This window comes from Dipteris shenzhenensis, chromosome 33 (assembly GCF_047967505.1).
Source record: "Dipteris shenzhenensis isolate YYH24624 ecotype China chromosome 33, Dip_SZ_1.0, whole genome shotgun sequence".
In the NCBI taxonomy this organism is placed as follows: Eukaryota; Viridiplantae; Streptophyta; class Polypodiopsida; order Gleicheniales; family Dipteridaceae; genus Dipteris; species Dipteris shenzhenensis.
Genome location: NC_141628.1, coordinates 4,394,400 through 4,417,814, shown reverse-complemented (window position 1 = coordinate 4,417,814; position 23,415 = coordinate 4,394,400). Strand labels below are relative to the sequence as shown.

General features: G+C 41.0%; 1 protein-coding gene across 1 annotated transcript in view; it reads left to right on the top strand.

Moving 5' to 3' along the window:
• The first annotated feature begins 17,667 nt into the window (after positions 1-17,667).
• The window catches only part of LOC147879562 (CDK5RAP3 protein homolog), a 53,093-nt gene continuing 47,345 nt past the window's right edge, over positions 17,668-23,415 (top strand). Inside the window, exons 1-2 of the mRNA XM_087371703.1 lie at positions 17,668-17,935; positions 18,016-18,150. Coding sequence (XP_087227829.1) covers positions 17,866-17,935; positions 18,016-18,150 — 205 coding nt within the window. The 5' untranslated portion in view covers positions 17,668-17,865. The remainder of the gene's footprint in view (positions 17,936-18,015; positions 18,151-23,415) is intronic.

Genomic DNA, 23,415 nt, shown 5'->3' with positions numbered 1-23,415 from the left:
CATCGTTCTTTGAGCATCACGCTCCCTCAACTAATAGCATTAAGCCCTAAGGTGAGACGTGAGCTGCAGCAAGGGCTCTCAACAAGGAGGAACAAGAGAAAGGGAAAGGTAAGAGAGGTATCTTCTATCTCTGAAGAAATTGATCGGCACCCACATACAGTCGATGTCATCATAGATAATTGCCGTGTCAAAAATGTGTGTGTTGATGGGGGAGCTGCATGTAATATCATGGTGCCCCGAATCATGAAGAAATTGAATTTGGAATGTACAAGGTGTTCCTCCACTCGAATCAAGGTAGCAGATGGTCAACGACTCGCCACCCTAGGAGTCATTGAGGCTTTGCCCATCACTGTTAATGGGTTGACCACCACCGTTAATTTCTATGTAGTGGACATTGAAGATATAGGTAGGAGTTACCCAGCCATACTCGGGAGACCATGGTTGAGAAAGAGTGATGCAGTCAGCTATTGGAATATAGGACGCATGTCTTTTGGTGCTTCTAAGGAAAAGATCCCGGTGCAACCAAGTGCCACGGAACCAGAAGAAGAAGAGGAGCTCTAGGCTCCTACAAAGCCAACGTAGGGACGAAAACTCTTGACCAATGTATGATCTTAGCTCTTAGAGAATTTCCTTGCAAGGAATCCCAGCCTTGCCATTCCAAATGCGAGAGGATGTGTTTCCAACCAATCAACATGTTGGATACCAGTGGACAGCCTTTGATCTTACCATCAATACAACCCAAAAGAAAATCCCTGTGAGTGGCCTGTCAATATCCAAAGGCAGGGGTGGTGAGTTGTGAGAGAAAATGGCACATCATGGTAGCCCAAGGCTGAGAATCCTACATAAATTGCAGCATCATTTTACCTTTATGATCAAGAATATGCACATGGAGGTTAAGAATATTGAGACCCCCATGTATCTTTGGCAAATAAAGATGCTGTACCAAAAGCAATCTCAAACTTTTCTTGCCATGTTTGGAGCACTATAAGGTTTCTATAACTATAGACATGAAAGATGTAAGATCTCCCTTGCTGAACATAATCTAAGGCAAGTAAAACTGAATATATGCCATCAAAATGGATTGAACAATCTGTAGCCTGACATGCAATGGCCAAGTGGCTAACTTCCAATATTCAAGCTTCTTCTTCAGCTTTGCAAGTATCCAGTCAGACTGTTGGCAACAATTAATCATCCAACCTAAAGGATAACCGAGATGCAAACTAGTTGAGTGGGTTGGACGATTTCCCCCGGCCATAAAAGAGAACGCCAATATTTGGAATGCAAAGGCAGCAACTTAGATTTTTGAAAATTGACATGAAGACCTACAGCCAAACCATATAAGGACAAGGCATGCATCAGGGAGGATATATCATGCTCAATATTTCAAGGAGTAAAAAATGAATCATCAGCATAAACTTGAGCAATCATAGTGCTGCTTCCAAGAATCTCTAATCCATGCAACATGTCTGTAGCCACTAGATGATCCATGTATTGAAGCATGGGATGTGTAGAAATGGCATATAGAAGTGAACTAAGTGGACAGCTTTGAAGAACTAAATAGTGAAGAGTCCATGCTTCAAAAATATCCCCAGATAGTATGCAGGTAGCTTTACTGTCAACCAATAAATAACATGCTGCAATTTCTAACCAAAACCCAATGCATGCATAGTCTGTGATGTTAAATCCCATTGGATTGTGTCAAATGACTTGGTAATGCCAACTTGCAATACTAAAACATCATGCCCTGTGTATTTGGCACATTTTATTCCAACATAAGCATTTGCAATGTTATCTGTGATATGCCAGCGAGGAATAAACCCATAATGTGCAAGATGAAGGCCATCATGTAGATACCCTTTAATACAATCAACCACCATTTTAGTGATGATCTTGTAACTAACAGGCATGAGAGTGATAGGCCTCCAATCATCCAAGAATTCAAATATTTGCTTATTGGGAAGAAGTTTTACAATCCCTTTTTTCTAGGAATCTGACGTGCTGATTTTCCCAAGCAGAATTGATCATGCGCAGCAAAGTTGATTTTAGGATATCCCAATATGCAAGAAATAATTCAACAGTTTGACCATCCCATTCTAGATATCTCCATTTGCCATATGATTTTACTGCATCAAATAATTCTATTTCAATGAAAGGACTTTCTAGCTCTAGAGCCTGTACATGAGTAATAACGGGAGATACATGCTATAACAGTTGGCTCCTCACTACAAGAACCTCTTGTAAAGTGGGATATACAATCCCAAATTGTCTAGAAAATGAGCAACACATGTTGTAGCAAGTTGTGCTCTAGAAGTCCAAACACCATCAGGCATAAGAGCACGGCATATACTTGGTTGATTGTCTCTTGTAATGTAGGCTTTTAAAGAATTCTTTGGATGAATAACCTTTATCCAAGAAAGGCCTCTGTCTTGCTCTTGTCTCCCATTTAGTGTTTTTTCTATGATCATTACTTTGCAGAAAATATCTAGCCTAACATAGAACTATGCTTCCTTCCCCAGACAAAGGCCAAAAGAGACTAAGCTCAATCAAATATTTTGGCAAATATTTTTGGCCCGAGCAACAGTGTCCCTCAAGGTCTTCATAGAATTTTTATCATAATCCAAAATAATGGATTGCATTCCAACAACAAAAGCATCCCAGGCATAATCCATATCAATGAGACTCTAATGCAAAAGCGGCTCGCAGGCATCATAAACCATTGCCTTATATGCATCATGCTCTAAATAACTATTGTTTACCTTGAGCAGCCTTTTTTGTGACAGCCTATCATCTGGCATTTCATGTAAAGAAATCCTCAACCATAAAGGGGCATGGTCAGAGTGTGTGAAAGCATAATCCACCCACATTTTAGTAATGAGATTATCATGATGTTGCGGGTCAACCCTATACCAACGATCCAGGCGAGAGCCTGATAAGAAGAAACTACATTATGTTGGAATGTGTAGCCTAGAAAACATGGTTGCGATTCTTTCCAAAGATCATCCAAACTGAGCTGAAGTAATAATTGAGACCAAAGATGCCTTTCAAAGGCCAGCATATGAGTATGACCAGATGTATTATCTTCCTATTGAGGGGCATTATTAAAGTCTCCATAGAGGAAAGCATGGTCTCTCTATAGATATCACTGCATATCATCCCAAATCATACCTCTACCACGAGATAATTGTGGGGCATAAACTAAAGCAAATTCAAAGATCTCTCCCTGAACAAGACACAGGATAACAATCCATTTGCTTGAGCATCATTAAAGGCAACAATTGGCTGAAGATCAAGCTTCACCAAAAAGACCACACTTGACAAAGAATTCTCTCCCACATAAAAGATGTCATAGCCAGCAAAGTGACCACATTGTCCTGCATACATATGCTAATTGTGCTCCTGTAGAGCCACTATATCAGGCTGCAAATTATTGAGATATGCCAAACTAGCTTCCATTTCCTAGCATCCCACAACCCCTATACATTAAGTATCAAACATTTGATTTATGACAACATATTGATAGTTTATATACAACTGAAGTAAGGCTGAATCAAGTCTGCATATCCACCTTAGAATGAGGGCCTCTACCTTGAGGTGACAAAGGTGCCTATTGAGAAGACAACAAACCCACAATTTCCTCTTCAAGGAAAAGAGTACGACTAGCTATCACAATAGCCCAAGTAATGCCAACACCTGAATTTTCTTTAGGGGTATGCCCATTAGAAGAAGTACCATTCCATGTGTGAGGAGGTAAAGGTCTCCTAGTTGTGACAGTTTTCCTTGGAGACTGCGAAGCTTCCTACAAGTTTTTTCTTTTCCTTTTGATTGAGATGTGGAAGGCATCGGAGTTGAAACATTCCCATTCAAAACAATCTCTGCTTTCCCCTTATCTTGGGCTACAATGACTAGTCTATTGCTCTTTTCTTAAACCACTAAAGAGCTACTAGTATCCTTATTTGGCATCTAGGTAGGCATAACATCTGGAGGCATTTTGTGTAAAACCAAAGGACATTGCAAGGCCATATGCCCGAGCTTCTTGCATTCAAAGGAAGCTCCTACAAATAATCCCCATTTAAGCTTATAAAAGGCGCTACCCATAGCAACATGATTGATAGTAATAATATAAAATTCTAGAGTGGGGTTATCAGTGTCCCACAAAATATAGAATAATCCCCATTCAAAGCAAACTTCTGCAAATAATCCCCATTTAAGCTTATAAAAGGCATTGCTTGTAGCAATATGATTGACAATAACAGAATAAGACTTTGAAGTGGGCTTATCAATGTTCCATAAGATTCTGGAATGGGATTATCAGTGTCCCACCCTCTCTCTCTCTCTCTCTCTCTCACACACACACACACACAATCTTTTTAAATTAATTCTTCTTTAGTTAATTTACTCTTTAAATGCAGCTTTAGTCTATGGGTACATTTCTTTTAAAACTTAATTTATGCATTATCAATTAGTGCTTTCCTTTGTGAAATCATTATACTTTTATATGCTAGAATCTAGAGGGATGTTCTTGTTCCTAGGTAAAGCGATAAAAAGCCAAGGAAAATAGGCATTACCTATCTACCCAAATTAAGCTATACTATTCTAACATATGGTTTATTTGGATGGTGGGTAGGTAAGTGGACCCTGATCTTGGAGCTTGGACTACCAATGAATTTGACACTTATTTACTCATTTTTTGTAACCCTATCGGTGGTTGTTATAATACATTTGAAATTAAACTTAATTTGAGTTCTTCCAGTATTTATTCCCCACATCTAAATTATTTATAGTTAATGTTGTTAAGCTATTCTATGACAAGGATTATTAAATCTAAACACACATGTTGACCTCCCAACTAGCCCTTGGTCGAGCTAGTACCATACAATCGGTTTTTAGTTTGGTAATGAGTACTTTTTCCTTTGATCTCTAACCATTGGTTGTTTTGTGCAAAAACACTGGATCCAACCTCTTGTGAATTTGGAGTATGCAACTACTTATAAAAACACTTTTCACACTTATCATACTTATCTATTTCTACCATACAAAAGTCAATTAGCATTCTATTAGGTGAGGATTAAGTTCCACATGGTGGGCTTACTCCCCACCCTGTGGTCTTACCCTCTGGGTTGGGGGTGGGCCACTCTCTCTCTCTCTCTCTCTCTCTCTCTCTCTCTCTCTCGCCTCCCAAAAGGATCTAACCTAATGAAATGATATAGACCCACCTTGCAGAAAAAGAGGCCCCTACCCCTTAAAAAGAGGAGATACATACCATCAACATTGGACCAGTGATGGACCCCAGGATGATCTCATAAGTGCAAAAAGCTACCATCTTGAAGGAGGATATTTGATAATAATAAGGAACTATCTCGAGAGACCGGTTGATCCCCCAGCCAGGTGAAAAGACAGGAACCTAACACATGCCCCATAAGATCCAACTGGAAATTGGAACTTAGAAGGAAAAGGAAATAATGGGGAGAATACCATGGATATGGTAATATCCCCCTGAGGATCAACCTTATATCGGGACGTATGATGGTCTGAGGACATAATTATATATCAGAATGTACAATAGATCACACATGGATATATGTAGGAAGATGGAGTTGTGAGCATATACAATCATACGAGGGTAAATTTGAGGATACACTAATGAACATGAACTTACGGGATATGCCCAATTGAAACTCTCACTAAGGGATGAACACTTGTCTAACATAGGGCAATACATTAATGCACCCCCCCAGGGGTACATTCCCCAAATTACCTTGGATAATAGATGAGACCTCATGCTTACAGGAACTTGAGATAAGAAAATGAAAGAGGCATGAGATAGCCCCCTGATTTTAGGATGAAATATTGCAAATACCAAGCAATAGATAGGCGTATAGAAGATATTATACCGTATGCCCTAGACCATTGGACTAGTCGAGGCACGTGAGACATGGGGCATTGAGAACTGGGGTACAAAAAGCTATGGAAAGGGAGAGATTAATGAGGGCACCTCCCCCAACGTATACAAGCACTAGGGAACTTTGGATTCCTTGGGCCTTCCCAAGCTCCCACTATCGACACCCCCACGTACAGCCCTGCAACGCTGAGGGACATCACCTCAAGTAGAGGACTAGTGAGAAAGTCTTGGGCTTAACGGGATAAGAGGCGAAAAGATCTCATAGATCTGGTTACGACAAGAAGCGCAGACATAGGGTATGAAAGGCCCACTACCCCAGAGTGTAGTGACATTGAAAGGTCCCTGACCTCGAGCCGCACAACAGCACCGTGAGCGGGATGAGCATTCAACACATTGCTTCCCGCCTCTCTCGATCACTGGGAAAGAACTTGGACTCCAAATCCCCCAATAAGCTCCACACTGGCATGACGGCCATAGCAAGGAGGTACCAACAGATCTGAGAAGGATCCAAAAGGACCTTGGGTGGAGCGCCTTCACTAATGTTCTGAACTCAACTCTCGAGGAAGGGCAAATAGCTAGAGCAAGGCACTCACATGAAACGTCCCAGAGGTGCCAGCCATGATCTTGACAGTGGGTTCCTGATCCTGGTAGAGACTCGAGAACAATGCCAGCGAACCGATTACTTACCACCTTGCAAGACAATGGAGTCTGCAGGTGAGTCATCTGAGGGTGGCTCTCCAAACCTTTGTCCATGCCTCCTCTCACAACATACTACGCTCTCACTCCCTCAAGATGCACAACCTCCACTGAGGGCAGAAGGGAGCTCGAAGAGTTGGCAAGAGGGAGCATGCTTTATTACGAACTGCCTATTGGTCGTCCTACCAGCCATAACAGTAGTATCAAGGTGATATCCCTGTGCTAGAAGCTCCTCTGTAGTATTCCTTTCCACTCTTCTCCTAGGATGGTTGGAGCCCAGGACGCATTCCTCGCCCAACAAGTGTCTCTGGCCCGACCAACTTGTAGTAGAGATCTCTAGCCCGGGAACTACCCACACAGCGGGGACCAAGCACCGCTCGAGCTAATGGAGAGCTACAGAGTGCTCAGGGAGCACAAGGATGCATTAAGCCCTGACGTGGTCCCTTGGATTGACATGGATGTGAGTTATGAGATGCTCAGTATGTTGTCTCTTTTTCTTATGGTAGCTGCCTTCGTCATAGAACTTGCACGCATGTTTATAAAAAAGAATGGATGAGTGCTAGAAAATGCACAAGGAATCCTCACGCAACGATGACCACAATCACGAGCACTGGTAGATGGAAGGAAGGGCTCAAAAAGGTGGTCGCTTAAGATGTATTCCCTAGCACTTAGATTGCATATGCAAATGAACTCATGCCATGGATGGATAGCCTGCATGAGGGATAACCAGTAAGGTTAATCAGGCTCGCTAGCATGTCATGATTTGCGCTTGATCTTCATTTAGCTATCAATGGATACGACTGATGAGAGAGCCATGACACAAACTCTCAGTGCTTGGAGAATGATAGTTACACTACGGTTCCTTAGGAAAACAAGAGCGGAATGTTTAGTCCCCCACAAGAGTAGCCACTGAATCCTCTCTCAAAAAACAGACCGTCTCTGTCTTTTTGGCACAAGAAAAGCTAGAGCACGGGGGTTTCCCACTTCGTAGCCCCGGCACCCTTGACCAATAATAGTTTGCATGCTCCTGGAGCAAGAGGATGACTTAGGTGGGATGCTATCTATTCTACATAATGAAGTGCAAGGTTGACATTCCCTTCATTTATATGCTAATTAATGGTGTTTCCTTCCCTTCTACGACCTTTATTGACACTTCAGTTTGTTACATTCCTCCCCAAAATGTCAAAATCTCCCCATTTCTCAACACAACTCATGCCTCAAGTTGAATATCATTGATCATGGCTGCCGTGATTGCTCACAGTGCAAATGGGAAGCATTGGGCTCTAGCTCGTAAAAGCTTAGCACATCCATGCTATTCACGACTCCTGTGAGATCCCCCATCTCCTGGTAGAAGGATTGAGGAGTTTTGCACGTATCTTTGCTACAGCTCACAGACTGATCTCCCTTACTAGCCAAGAGTCTTATTGAAATCCTAAGAGCTAACATTGATGTAGGCTTCATACTGTTTTTCTCCCACATGTATTTTCTAACATCATGAAAAGCTACACGAAATTAGAAATTTAGGGAAGTAGGTATTAATATTTTTTAGGAGCCAGGTTTACTACGCAGTATCTATGGTAATGATGACTACACTTTCTGAAGTAGATAAGAATCTACACAAAATGTGAATATGAAATTCGGAGGAAAAAGGCCTCAAAACCCCTTGTAAACACTAGTCTCCATGATGCCCATAAATACCACTTTCAAAGTTCCCTTGTAATCATAAAGTAATGGGTTTGACAGGGATAACAACCCTAGCTAGGTTGTGAAGCATGCAGTCCCACATTACATTGTCTTCATGTCCTTACATGCTTTGCTTGTGGATGGATGCAGGTGTCCGACTACTTACCTCGACTTTTTGATAAAAGGGAAGGACATTGAGAAGATACATACGGGCAGATCAGACCCAATATAGAATGGTCCTCAGTTCAAGAATATCTACCATGGAAGAACCCTTTGGGATACCCCCAGTGGCATTTTGACACATTTTGATGTCTATTGGGAGGTTCTATAAAGGCAGTACCTATTCATATGCTAGGCTGTCCACTGTAACCTGGTTATTATACAAGCAAGACTGAATTAATGGATGTCTTTATCAAACCATGTTTTGGACAAACTCAAAGAACTATAGGAAAGACAATGTTTGAATTCTGTTCTTTATATATATGGATGGTATAATAATTTTTAACTTGACAAACTAGTATTAGTAATGTCTGTCCAATGGAAATATATATGAGCATCAACCTTGGAGGCGGGATACATTACTCTAACACATATATTGCAGGATGGAATGCATTAACAGCATGGGAATGAGGATGCATTGGATGTAAAGGGCATTTTTTACATGGGAACCAAGTGTGTGTAGTAGGGAAGAAATAGATTATACTATTTTGGTAGGTAACACACACACACACACCATTTCCTGACAATCAAGTTCCAGAATTGTTGATGGTCTTTATAGGCCATCTTTTTGCATAGCGTTACACACACATACAATATATCTATTTTTACTCCCCCCTATTCACTCTATTTTTAGATTTATTTATAGTTTTTTTCACTCTTTATTCCCCACCCCCTCTCCCCCTCATTTTGCTTCAAATTCTCCCTCTTATTTCTTTATATTCATTATTTGTCCACCTACTTCTAATTTCCCCCTCTAGTCCTAAATATATTTTAAAGCTTATGCCAGTACTTTAATTTCGCTCCCTGCTCACTCATATATGTCTACAAATTCCCCCTCTATTTTCTTTCTATAACCTCTCTACCTATTTCTTCCTAAGCTATCTATTTCCCTTAGTTTCCCAAAGAAAACCCCCCCCCCCACCCACTATTTCTTTACTCTTCAAACTTTTTCCTTCCAATCTCTTTCCCTGCCTTTTCTTTCTAACTACTTTAAAAAGCCCCCTCTTAACTTTGTTCACATCATTCTCCCATTTATAAATCCCCGTTCCCCTTTACTACTCCCCCCAAGTAATTTTTCTTACCCTCCAATTTCTCGTTGTTTGTAACAAGCTTTTTTTTCCTATATAGTTCCACACCTAACCTTCTACCTAAGCTTCTACTTTATTGTGACCCCGATAACAAGGGAGGAGTGTTTATGACACCTGTCTTCCCAACTTAAGTTAACCTGATTCTCATCATGTTTTCTTGTTGGATGGTGGCAAGTATGCAGATTCTCCTCTTCAATAAAAGAGATGCTTATCAGGACTTCACGGCTTTACTTTTGTTTCCCTTACTCCTTTGTCTTTTAACTATGCAAAAGGGGTTGTTGTCTTGTCTACGATACACACGCACACACACACACACACACGTAAATACACCGTATTTTGCTAGTTTAACAGGGATAGTGCATAAATTTGCATAGTCGATTTTTGTATACTAATTCATTGTATCTTGTTTTTCATGCTCAATTTTGTGTGAACTTCTATTACTTTCCAAATCCTTAATTGTCAATTTTTGTTAGCCTTTGTTAGCTTCTATTGATTTTAGATTCTATCTATTGCAAATCCTATACATGCAAAAGAATATTTTGATACTTGGAGGCTTCCATTTGAAGGAAAGAAAAGCCCAGTCACTCTACAAAAATTCTACCAAGTTTCGATCATGAAATTCACATGTGAAAGATGATTGTCGACTCTCTCATTACAAGTACTCAGAAAAAATAAAATATTCTCTCTATCTATCTTAGATTTTGTATAGAGTGCTAGAGACAATCATCTTTTAAAGAGTATGAGGTGAGTGAATGTGTGTACAAAGCAAAAACTTAGAAAAACATCAAAAACATTAAAAGTAGAAAAAATAGAATTGAACATACCTGATTTCCTTCTCTCTTTGCTTTTTTATTTACCCCTTCAAAGCCAGAACACTAGTACGGGGTGTGCGAGCAAGTGTGTTGAGGGATTGAAGTGATGGCAAAGAAAGAGCTATGAAAATCTAAGTCAAATAGTAGCAAGAGAGTACAAAAGTCATGAAAGTTTAATCAAAATAGTTTCAGCCCCTTTTTTAACATTTATTTTAACGGCATTATAGTATGTTCTCACCTTATGTTTCGATGCTATTATTGGTTATTTCTAATGCTTCTTCCTTTTTTTATATTAATGTTTGTAAATGAGTTCGATGTGCATACCCACTTGCATTTTGCTTTGTAAGTACAAAATTGGTGGAACTCAAGGGGATGTCTATCTCTAGCATTCTACCCATTTGGTTTTATTTTGATTTGTAGAGACTCACATTTTGATAGATGTCATAGTTTTTAATCCTAATCCCGCATAAGCACTAACTTGGGCTGCATAAGGACAAGTTGAGCTACATTGATCCAAATGGAACAAAACTTGATAAGGATATACAATATAGTGCAAAAAATCATCCTGCCAAGTGCATATCCATTTAGACATATGAAGCCCCACATTTTAATAGATGCCATTGTTTTAATCATATCCCTACTAGGCATTAAATTGGGGTGACTCATTGGCACGTTGGACTAGGTTATAACAAAATGGAACACAACTTACTAGAAATATATAAAATAGTTCAAAAAAGCATCCTACCAGTTTTTTATTGTTTAGACTTTAAAAGACACATTTTAATAAATGTTGTCGTTTTTAAATCCTACCCCACCTAGGTACTAAATTGAGATGCATCAATTGCAACTTGGGATACATTGAATGAAATGGAACAAAAATTGTTAAAACTTAGAAGATAGTGCAAAAAAGAATCCTACTAGGTTTGTCCCTCTACTTCTATGAGATGAGAAGGGCTAGATATACGTGTACCCTCAAGAGATCCTTGATATGACCTTCTTCTTTTGTAGCTAGCTACTCATGGAGAGGCTCCCATGCCCTAGGTGGAGGCAACTCAAGAGGAGATTTGGGAACAAATTCTAATGGGTCATTTGGAGGCCGTTTCAAGAATGCAGAGTTGCATGAGGTCTTGAGGGCCTTATAATGGGCTTCAATGTATCAACAATTCGTTTATCGTGCCCATCCTAACATGTTAAAACAATGTCTATTGGCTTTCATTCCAAGGTTTTAAAGTCTCTTGCTAATCGTGTACATGCATTTCGTGAGCTCCCAAATGTTAATAGAAGGGTTTAAGATATGGGTCACATGCTAACTTATGGGTTGTTAGAGAATCTCTGATTTTATTTGTGATGTGCATTGACCTGCTAGAGTAAAATATTACTTTTAATAACAATGCGAATTTCGAGTGTTCCCCCCTTCTCCCCCCCAAAACACACACACACACACACTTGCTAACCCTTCTTCCCTTTTTGAACCCTAGCTCCCTTATATTCCCACCTAAACCCCTCACTTTTTTATTTTATCTTTTATCAAATTGTATTTAATTCTATTTAATTTCTAATTATTACTTGCTTTTAGTAAAACTTTCCTGGTTTAGGTAATTCTTTCCTCCTCTCTCTCTCTCTCTCTCTCTCTCTCTCTCTCTCTCTCTCTCTCTCTCTCTCTCTCTCTCTCTATGTCTCTCTCTCTTATGTTTTTTTCAGTTTTTTTTAATAAATATTCCTTAAATCTCTCTTCAATTTTTTTGTTTTAATTTTCTTTGAATTTTCTTTTAATAATTCTTCAAATTTTCTTTAATTTATTTTATTAGTAGTATTATTCCCTCCCCCTTTTTTCTTTTTTGATCTTTTCCTCCAAGGCCCTTGTTTTAATTTACTTTTTGTTTTTTACTCTGGTTTTATCCTAGTCTACTTTCTCTCTCTCTCTCTCTCTCTCTCTCTCTCTCTCTCTCTCTCTCTCTCTCTCTCTCTCTCTCTCTCTCTCTCTATCTATCTATATATATATATATATATATATATATACTTACTCTTAATTATTGCGTTTTAAATATCCTATTTTTCTAACTCTACCTAATTATCTATAATATCTTAATAAAAATCCTAGTTCCCGTAAACTAATTTCCCCTAGATTAGTTACTCCTAATTTTCTTTTTTCCCCACGGTTCTTTTTCACTACAATATAAGATGCTTGTCAAGACTGCACCGGCGTTATTATTTTTACACTTTTGTACCAACTTTTGGTTTTATGAACAACCATGTAATAAATAATTGTTTATCCACCCTTATCTAAGCTTCGTGTGCCATGTTGTTAAAAGGTTTTTTATTTTAAACACACACACACACCCAAACCTCGTTAACCTCTGGTCGGGTTAACCATGTGCCACGGTGGTAACCCTTGGCCGGGTTGCCACGTGCCACGTTGCTCGTTAAGCTTTTATCAGGTTGTGAGGTTCTTGTACAACTTTTCTTGAGGTAAGACTTATCCTTTTCTGGTTGCACTCTTTGGTGGAATTGTCATAACTACGTAATTGTGGTGCCTGGTGTGTGATTGTTTTAAGATAGTTATGGTAGTTCCAGTATGTGTCAAACTACATTGAACAACTTGATAATCACAAAAATAACCACTTAGAAACACTTACGATATAATCCCTTTTGCAAATACTTATAAAGAGGCTTCCTCTTTTTAGGTGTGGGGCAGGACACCCACTTGATGGGTGTCCTGCCCCCATCTTGTGGTGTCCCCCCGGGTAAGGGTGGGTACACACACACGCACACACACACACACACACACACTTGCTAACCCTTCTTCCCTTTTTGAACCTTAGCTCCCTTATATTCCCACCTAAACCCCTCACTTTTTTATTTTATCTTTTATCAAATTGTATTTAATTCTATTTAATTTTTTATTTAATTTCTTAATTATTACTTGCTTTCAGTAAATAGGTAATTCTTTCCTTCTCTCTCTCTCTCTCTCTCTCTCTCTCTCTCTCTCTCTCTCTCTCTCTCTCTCTCTCTCTCTCTCTCTCTCTCTCTCTTTTTCTCTCTCTCTTATGTTTTTTTCAGTTTTTTTATTTTTTTATTTTTAAATATTCCTTAAATCTCTCTTCAATTTTTTTGTTTTAATTTTCTTTAAATTTTCTTTTAATAATTCTCAAAATTTCCTTTTAATTTTCTTTAATTTATTTTATTAGTAGTGTTATTCCCTCCTCCTTTTTTCTTTTTCGATCTTTTCCTCCGATCTTTTCCTCCAAGGCCCTTGTTTTAATCTACTTTTTGTTTTTTACTCTGATTTCATCCTAGTCTACTTTCTCTCTCTCTCTCTCTCTCTCTCTCTCTCTCTCTCTCTCTCTCTCTCTCTATCTATCTATCTATCTATATATATATATATATATATATATACTTACTCTTACTTATTGCGTTCTAAATATCCTATTTTTCTAACTCTACCTAATTAACTATAATATCTTAATAAAAATCCTAGTTTCCGTAAACTAATTTCCCCTAGATTAGTTACTCCTAATTTTCTTTTTTCCCCACGGTTCTTTTTCACTACAACATATGGCATTAGTATAAATGCCCCCGCCTCCCAAAGTTCTCCCAACCTCCCCAACTTACCCTCCCTACCCTTATATATATAGAATATTCTTCCCTAAAGTACCCTCCTCAAAGCTTGACCTCACTACACTGCCTTTGGCCATTGTCTAGGCTATTCTGATTATGCTCACCACACCGCCTCGAATTCCCCCGGTTCCTGCTCTCTCCAGCACTCGCCTTGATGCAAGCCTACACTTGCTAACCTGAAGACCTACCACTGCGATGTTGCAGACTGGCTCGACTCCCCGCACAAGCATACATACCCACGTAACTATGGTGCCTTCAAGGCCTCTAGATTGTCCAGTGCCCTCCACTTCCTTAATATCCATCTCCACGGCCCCGCATACGTGCTTCCAAACTTCGACTGTAACGCCCACCCTACTTCAAAGATCCAACCTTCAAGGTTCAAGCCTCCAAGCATATGGTATTGAATGTATCGATTCGACTCGCGACGCCACGTCCACGCCCACTAAAGGACTATCAGGTCTTCTATACCTTCACTTTTTTCAGTTTTTTGTTTTTTTATTTTCCATATTCTTAACCCCCGCCCCCCCCCCCCTCTCTATTAAAACATGCTTTAAATCACTTCTTTTAAATTACCTTTCAATAGAGTTTTTCTTCTTCTTCTTCTATCCTTCTTAAACCTATGTTAGTCCCTATTGGTGGAAACCCGTCTTACTTTTTGCTACTACTTCTAGTCTCTCCCTTTCTAAAGCCTATGGTTGTCTCTCTTAAGTAGAAACCCAACTTACTTTTGATGCTACTACTCTTCCTTCTCTAGCAAACCATCACTACTATGATCCCTTCATTTCATGTCGTGCAGTATGCTACAGTTAGCTTGGTTACATACTCATGATCCAGTCTCTTTATCTCTTTTTTAAACTTCTTCTCTCTACATGTTTTAAATGTTATTTCTGAATTTTGTTTGTATATTCTTGTACTTTATTTTCTTCTAGAAGATCCTAATCTCTACAACTAAGGCTAGCTACTTGCCCTATGAGTTTAATGTCATGTATATAATTTGGACATAAGTTAAATGGCTTGAGCAATCTGTGTAACTGGCCCTTTTCTTCCAATCTCTTCTCCCACCTCTTCTTTCCAAAAATAAGGGGCCCTTCTAACCTTGCTTAATCGTTCTCCCCTTTATATATCCCCAGTATAAAAATTATTTTCGCTTATTAATTACCCCAAGTAATTGTTCTTACCCTCCATTTTTTTATATAAGTAAAATTTTCTTTTCCTACATAATTCCACACCTAACCACTCAACCTAACCATTTATCTTATACACGCTTGAACAGACCCATATTTTTTTAAATTTTCTACATCGTGCTGGTGATGGTTATGGCTAAGCTTCTAATTTATTGTGACCCCGATAACAAGGGAGGAGTGTTTATGACGCCTGTCTTCCCAACTTAAGTTAACCTGGTTCTTATCATGTTTTCTTGTTGGATGGTGGCAGGTATACTGATTCTCCTCTTCAGTAAATAAGATGCTTATCAGGACTGCACCGGCATTATTATTTTTACGCTTTTGTACCAACTCTTGGTTTTATGAACAACTATGTAATAAATAATTTTGTATCCACCCTTATCTAAGCTTCGTGTGCCGTGTTGTTAAAAGGTTTTTTATTTTAAAGCACACATACACACACACTTTTTGGGGTAAAACCAATTAGAAATGCTTTTTACAATGAGAACAGTCTATAGAATAGACTATTCAGAAAAATTAGAAGCAGTGGGAAAACACCTCTAAAAAAGATACATCCAAGTCATCCTCACAACAAGCATCATACAGAGATTGTCGTAATGAGGCTCTTCAAAACTCGTAAGGTTGGAGCAATGGTTGCCCCAAGAAAACCTGATTCCTTTGTTTCCAAATAGTCCAAAGTGCCCAAAATCTAACCCAATGAAAAAAGAGAGAGTATTGAGCCTGCACTAAAGTCAACCTCCCAACGATACACACACACCAAAAAAAAGAAAAAGAAAAAAAGATATAGTAAATGTATCTCACAGAAACACTTATTTCTTTACAGACACACACACACACACACACACACACATGTATACTTCCCCAACTATGAATTATTCTTTTATGTAACCCCCCGGTGAAATCTCTCCTTTACACACTCTTTTTAATCAACTTATGCACCAAGCACACTAATCCTCCCATACCTTCACTAATCCGTTCTCAACCCATGCACTCATTCGCTCCTAGTCCACTTGTGACTTAAACTTTATAGATATATATAATCTAAGAATCCATATGGTTGTCTATATTCCTAGGTGTAAAGCGATAACAAGCTGGGGAAAACAAGCATTACCTATCTACCCAATCGTAACTATGATGTTCTAACATCTAGTTTGTTTGGATGGTGGCAGGTAAGTGGACCCTGACCTCGGAACGTGGACTGCTGCCTAAGGATTCAACATCTTTATTCAATATCATGTTTGTCAAACTCAATATTCTTAATTTTGGTGAAATTTTTTGCAAACTTTGGGTATTGCATTTTTCAACTTAGATGTGTTAAACATTTTTTTCTTATATGTTTCCCTTAAAAAAAATAAAATTTATCCAATTGATGGAATTAATTGTATGGCTCAATTATTGAATGGGACTTTTTAATCCACACACACACACACACACACACACACACACACACAGACAACTCGAGCGGCCAACTGCTTGTGGCCTATCCCAAGGGAATAAAACGCCTCTTCGTTTAGACCAAGGGATCAAGATCAACAAGATGTAGTTCCAACTTCTATGAGATGAGGAGGGCTAGATATATGTGTACTGCAAGGGATGCAGTTTCGACTTTTATGAGAAGAGAAGGACTAGACGTACATGTACCCTCAAGAGATGCTTGAGATGACCCTTCTTCTTTTAGAGCTAGTTATGCACGGAGAGGCTCCCATGCTTGGGTGGAGGCAACTAAAGAGGAGATTTGGGACCAGATTCTGGTGGGTTGTTTGGAGGCTGTTTCATGAATGCAGAGTCCTATGAGGCCTATCATGCCCATTCGAACAAATTTTAATCAATGTCTATTGGCTTTTATTCCAAGGAATAGCCCACATGTATTTGCTTAGCTTTGAAATGTTAATAGAAGTGAGCATCTCGGTTTTATTGTGATCAACATTAACCTCTTGGACTGAAGCATTGCATTTTATAAAATGTGAATTATGTTTGTTAAAAATCCCCCCCCCCCCCCTCTCCAACACATTCTCTCTCTCTCTCTCTCTCTCTCTCTCTCTCTTTGGTCTCACACACCCATGGACAACTATGAAGGGCCAACTAACCATGGCCTATGTTGACAGGAAGTAGAGGAGCTTCCTGAACGCAGGCATCCAACTCAAGTAGGCGAACTCCCCAACTAGGCTGCCACTTACTCCCTCTATGAATTTCCTTATTTCACTTTCCTCACACTATATGGGCTTGCCCTCTTCCTCCAACATGATGATGGTGATGCAAGACTGTGTCGATACTATCCGGAAGCTTCTCATCGATGTCAGATACTCCAAGCTTGCAGGTGCTCCCACACCCACTCACTCCCCCGCCCCCCTTGAGACAACTAACCATCCATGGGCTATGTTGACAGGGAGCAGAGGAGGCAACTCAACTTGGCAGCAGAGGAGTCACTCCTGAACTCAAGAGGGCGAACGCCCAAACCGCGTGAGGTGCCACTTCTGAACGAACGCCCAAACTGCCTGAGTTCGCGTGAACGCCCAAACCGCGTGAGTTCACTGGAACGCCCAAACCGTGTGAGCTGCCGCTCGTGAACTCAAGTGGGTGAACGCCCAAACCGCCTGAGCTGCCTGGCTCTCTGAATTTCCTCACACTATATTGCCTTGTTCTCCCCTCCTTCTTCCAAAACGACGATGGTGATGCAAGACTCAGCCGATCGTGTCCAGGAGCTCCCCATCGATGTCACATACTCCAAGCTTGCAGGTGCTTTCACCATGGTTTTCAAGTTTTCGATTTCTTTGCGTCTTTTTGTGTCTGCATTTTCCCACCCGCTTTCGTGCCAGATTGGTTGGTCGATCGAAAGAAGATCCCTGCAGACTGGCGTAAAAAGCTGGCCCCAATCCGCAACCGGGTCTCTGCAGCATTGGCGGGGCTTCCTAAGGATGTGGATCCTTGGTTTGCGAGTCTTACCCACGTAGGTCAGCTGCTTCTTGCGATTGTTACGGAGAGCGTTGAATTTCCAATTTATATCCTGCGATGGCTTGTGACAGTTTTGAAGTTATTTCTATAGAAATGAATGGATGCGAATGAATTTTGCTACCTTGCACACGAATTCGCATGCATTAGATCGTCCGTGAATTTGGATTTAGATTTTTCATTAAAAGCGATATTCTTTACGTTGTGTTAGTAGTACATACCAAGTACGAACGCTAACGGACATGTTTGTTATTATGTACGCATGTCGACGTATAATTCACCACCCCTACATTCCGCCTTTGATGCTAAATCATGAATCACAAACTCAGCTAGAATTGAACCAATATATTTGTCCAGGACCTAAAAACAATCCAAGGAAAGCTTTCTGTTTCAAAAAAGGAGAGTTGACGTATTTTACGTCAGCACAAGTTTGGAAGCAAATGAAAGAAATAAAGAAAGATTTATCAACGTCCGTATAAGGTGAAAAAAGCCCTATAGACTGAAACCAACATGAGAGTACATTGCATAGGGGATCTAGGGGTGTCCATCACGTCTCCTGAGAAACTACTTATGGAAGAAACTAAGAATCAACACGAGTGAGGACAAGCTCGAGGTGTCAGAGTAGCTCGTCATGTCCTATCCTATCTTGTATCGCCATGATTCCCACCTGGAATCGTGATGTCTCTTGAACATGTCAAGATTTGTCACTAGCCTCCTTTTTGTAGGGTATGCCTGTGAGCGATGTGATGCAGTCTGATGCTGCAATGATCGTACCCGGATGGGGTGGGTGCTTGCAAGACTTGTGCACAGCCTCTTGTTGACATGGCATGCTTGAAAGTTAAGATGCATGTCCCAATCATACTTTTCTTGTGAAGAAGTCTATGATCTCTTGCTAGTGCGGATTGTAACCTATGGCGGGTCTCATGAGAGTAGACCTGAGTCGGCTGACCTCTTGTACAAAGAGTGCGGCACATCTTTGGTTTGGCTAGTTGATCACTTTGCTCATGTCTGTGTATCCCATAGTATCTGGGGCATCACATCAAGATATGCTCCTTCGTTCTCGACCTTCTTGCGTTGTGTTAGAGGATTGGGGGGGGAAAGAGGAGTGCACAACCAAGATGGCTAATTGTACATTACTTATATTATAAACATGATATAGAGAGAGAGACTCTGCGGGTCTTTAGAAACCTAGTATAGTTGCTTATGCTTGGGCACTGATGACGACATATGTGTTGCTTTGCTTGCTAAGTATGTCTTCCTTTTGTTTTTCATAAAAGTTTTTGTTTACCTCTTTTTCTTCTCTTTTATTTTCTGTGTAGATTTTTGGTCTTTAGAACAACAAAAAATCTAAATTTGTATGATTGGACTTATTCTAGTCTTACAAAGGTATATATATAAACATGATGATGAAAATATGTGTCTTTACCCCTCAGGGTTACGGTTAGGGATTGCCCCCTTGTCCTTATAGTCTTCTCTAAAATAGTGGAATTTATACTATTCCTAACATCTCGTCTTAAATTGCATTGCATAAGTAGATGATGCATGCAAAAGGTATCTTTTCGGATTTTTGGTACATATGATAGCAATTCAAATACTAAAAAAGGAAAATTAAAAAAGCATATGTGCATCAGTGAGCATAGTGACTACGCAGCGGAAGCCTGTAGATTGAATGTAACTTACAGCTTTCACATTAGTCTTCGCATCCCCCTCTTGTCGAAAGTGTGAGGTACAACTTAATGATTCCGAGAATGTCTGCCAGGACTATGTAGATAGTTGCTTCTGGCTTGATTGTTCCTGCCAGCATTGTAGTGACTGTTACCTCGGCCTCTTTGAGAACCTCAGTGTCTAGTTGAGAATGCTTGCTCATGACTCTTGGAATCTGAAGTGTAAAGCCTCCTTATCTGCTCTTGCATAAGAATGTCGGACATGAATTCAAAAGTCGGTGATTATCGTTGGTGATAGAGCTGTCACAAACTGCTCGTAGTCCTTGCCTAGACCGTTCAATTTGAACAAGTCATTCACTCTTAGTTTCATGTCTAACGGATGGAAATTGATCGGAAAGATCATTTTTTTGGATCAGGTAGTCAGGATCTATCTTACCATGTAACTTCTTGACATTGTTGGGTTCTTTTTGAAGCATGATTGTTTTGGACATATTCTTCTCAGTGAATTTGTTTTTCAATGCTTTCCATGCAATCACAGCAGATGTCTGTCCTTTGATGACAGGAATCATGGTGTCCGTGAGATTGAAATTGATGAGGTTCAGTGCGAATCGAGCTCGTTCATTCCAGTGTGCTTGTCGATCATTGAGCTCTGTGGCCTCATGTATCAGTGATTGGCAGCCTTTGGAATTCCTTTCCCTAAGTATCCTTAAGCTTCAGTTCTATACATACGGAGACCTTCCAAATCTTCCTAGCATTGAAATGGCGTTGTATCTTCACCTTTCTGACATGGTAATTAGTCCCATCAAATTTGCCATTCTCCCCAAAATTGGGAATGAGCATGTGTGAAGCCATACTACCAGATGGCAAGTCAAATACCTTCCAACCTCAATCTCAGAAGAGAGCACCTTCTTTTTTGTATTTTTAGGGGATCTGATTGCTCGACAACATGAGCATATACATCTTGCAAGAGGTCTTGTCCTTCAGCTGTCCAGGTAGATTGAAGAAGTAGGACTTCTGGCTTTGATTCCATGCTAGAAAACTGTTGTGACAAACTCATTACGGCTTAGTCATCTGAATGTTGCCAGAATTATTGGGACTCAAGATCAACTCACAGATGACCTGTGTACAGGTATGGCAAACATACACTTCCAGATCTAGAGAGAGATGCACAGCTTGATAAACGGCCAAAACACTCATTATATATTACACTAAATAGATATGTCAAAACCATACGACACAATCACCCTGAAGTGAACTTACACTTGTGCAGTGTCTAGCTACTGAGGTGAGCATACGAGCTGCTCCAAAATCCGTCAGCCTCTCCTATTCTGCTGCATGCCTTGATGTATGCTTCAGTGGCTTCCTGTAGGAGGCTGGAATTCTCCCAGCTTCTTGCTAAGGTTAGGCCCCTTGGCCCCTTTTATAGGTAAGGGGAAGCCCCCCCCCCCCCCCCCCCCCCCCCCCCCGAAATGGCCAACTAGATCTGGCCGATCTGGTCTGCTGCTGCTGACCTTGCAGGGTTTCCACCAACTCGCCTCTGATGGGCGACCAGCTGCTGCTGGTTGACCCTGTTGCTGGGGCTATAGAAGCCGTAGGCTCATCATCCATGGCACCATAGTGCTGGCCCTTCTAGCAACTTGGCTGAGCTTCTGCCTCATGCATCCGATGACCACATTGCCCTACTGCCACCCCATTACGCTGCCCGCATGGCAGCGAGTGTGCAGCCAGTGTGGCAGCGCTAAGATCTCTTTCATGTGGCCTTGTGGCATGTTCCCACATGGCACCTCTCACACTTCTCAAGTGTCAAACCCATGGGTCCTCCTTGTATGGGTGTTCACAAGGGGGGCCTACCCCAACACATCTAGCCATACGTGTGTATGGTTAAGATGTAAAGTTATCCATTCTAAGATGGTAAAGAGATTGAAGCTGAGAACTAGTCTATATGAAAATATGTATATCATTAATATGGTTGATGGAGGTCAGATAGATGTAGCAGGAATAAAAGCATAATTCTCTCTCTCTCTCCTGCTCACTACTACCTGAACTGAGAGAATAAGGCACTCAGAACACAAGTGGAACTGTGAAGTGAGTGAGATAGCCTAACTCACTCTCTCCCCGCTCACTCCTATCTGAACTCATAGAATAATGCACACAAAACACAAGTAGAACTGTGGAATGAGTGTGAGAATCCAAGGGAGGAAATATAGTGGGCAGAGGGAAATAATAACTGAAACAATGTTTGGCCCAGAGGGCTGTAAGAACTGAAAGGACTAAGTACTGTATGGAGGGGATGAACCCTCACTACAGAAGAGGAATAGAGATATTGTATAGAGGGACCACACTGTTACTGCTGAACTGAGTGCTGAAGGCTCTGAAGACTGATGCAGAACTTTAACTGCTGCTGCTGTCCGGACTGAACCGGGTCTGTAGATGGAACGTGTGGATGACCAGGATGGGGGCAGATCTGCTGCTGACTCTCCTGGGCCTATATTGCTGCTGATCCTTGTGGATGCTGCTGAGGACTAAAGCCCAAACTGCCCTGTAGGTGGATGGTAAATGAGGGCCAAGGGGGCTTCCTTTTATAGGACCCCTTGGGCCCTGAAACAGGCTGACTAAGGTGGAGATCCCACCGACCAGCAGGCTGCTCTTGCCCGACTGGTCCAAGTGGACCTACTGCTGCTGTAATGGCCGATTGCCATGTGGCACTGCTGACATGGCATCGTTGGTTGATGTGGCACATGAGGATGCTGATGCTTGCTCTGCTAACGTGGTTGCCTGCGTGGCAGCCTGACATGGCAGCTTGTGTCTGCGTGGCAGTCCACGTGTCCCTGCTGATGCAGTCTGTTGATGTGGCAGCCTGCGTGGATTGCTGATGCAGTCCATGTGAATGCCACGGGCTGAGGATACCCTTGACATCCCCTTCTGCTAAAACTCAAACTAGTACATGAAGGGGTGCTAAAGGAGGTGGCTGACTGTGGTATACCTGGCTTATGAAGCCTGATCTGAACTCCTGGCTCGTGAACCCTGAGGTGAATATCTAGCTCATGAATCCTGATCCGAAGGAGCTGAACCCCCAGGTTTTCTGCTACCTTCTGGTAAGGGTACTTGCTGCAGTGTCCCGGTCCAGGAAGATGCTCAATGCGATTTTCCTTTGTGCATCTTGGTGATAGGGACGGAGGAAGATTCATCGTGAGGGAAACATCCTGGTTGTGCTGTGGAAATGATGTCCTCAGAGCTCCCTGATCTGCCAGAATAAAGTACCTTCTGACCACCAATCTGGACATAAAAGTGAAACAGGTTGGAAACTGACGAGGCTTCCCCTTCTGCTGATCTTCAAGCTCCTCAATGACCACTGAGATGGTACCTGTAGGAGTTGAAGCTGTGGGTGAAAATCACTTGATGTGGCTCCTCCTGCTCAAAGCTTCTGGTAATGCGAGCAGTCTTCTTTCTTATGACCTGGCACATTACAATGGAAGCATCTGTTCTCCTTGGCATAGGTTGCTCATGTCGTTGCATCCAAGTACCCGTCATAGCCTTTGCTATCCTTCGTCATCCAGCTTCTTTTGCTGCGCATTCCCACCATCACTTGACGTGGAATCCTGG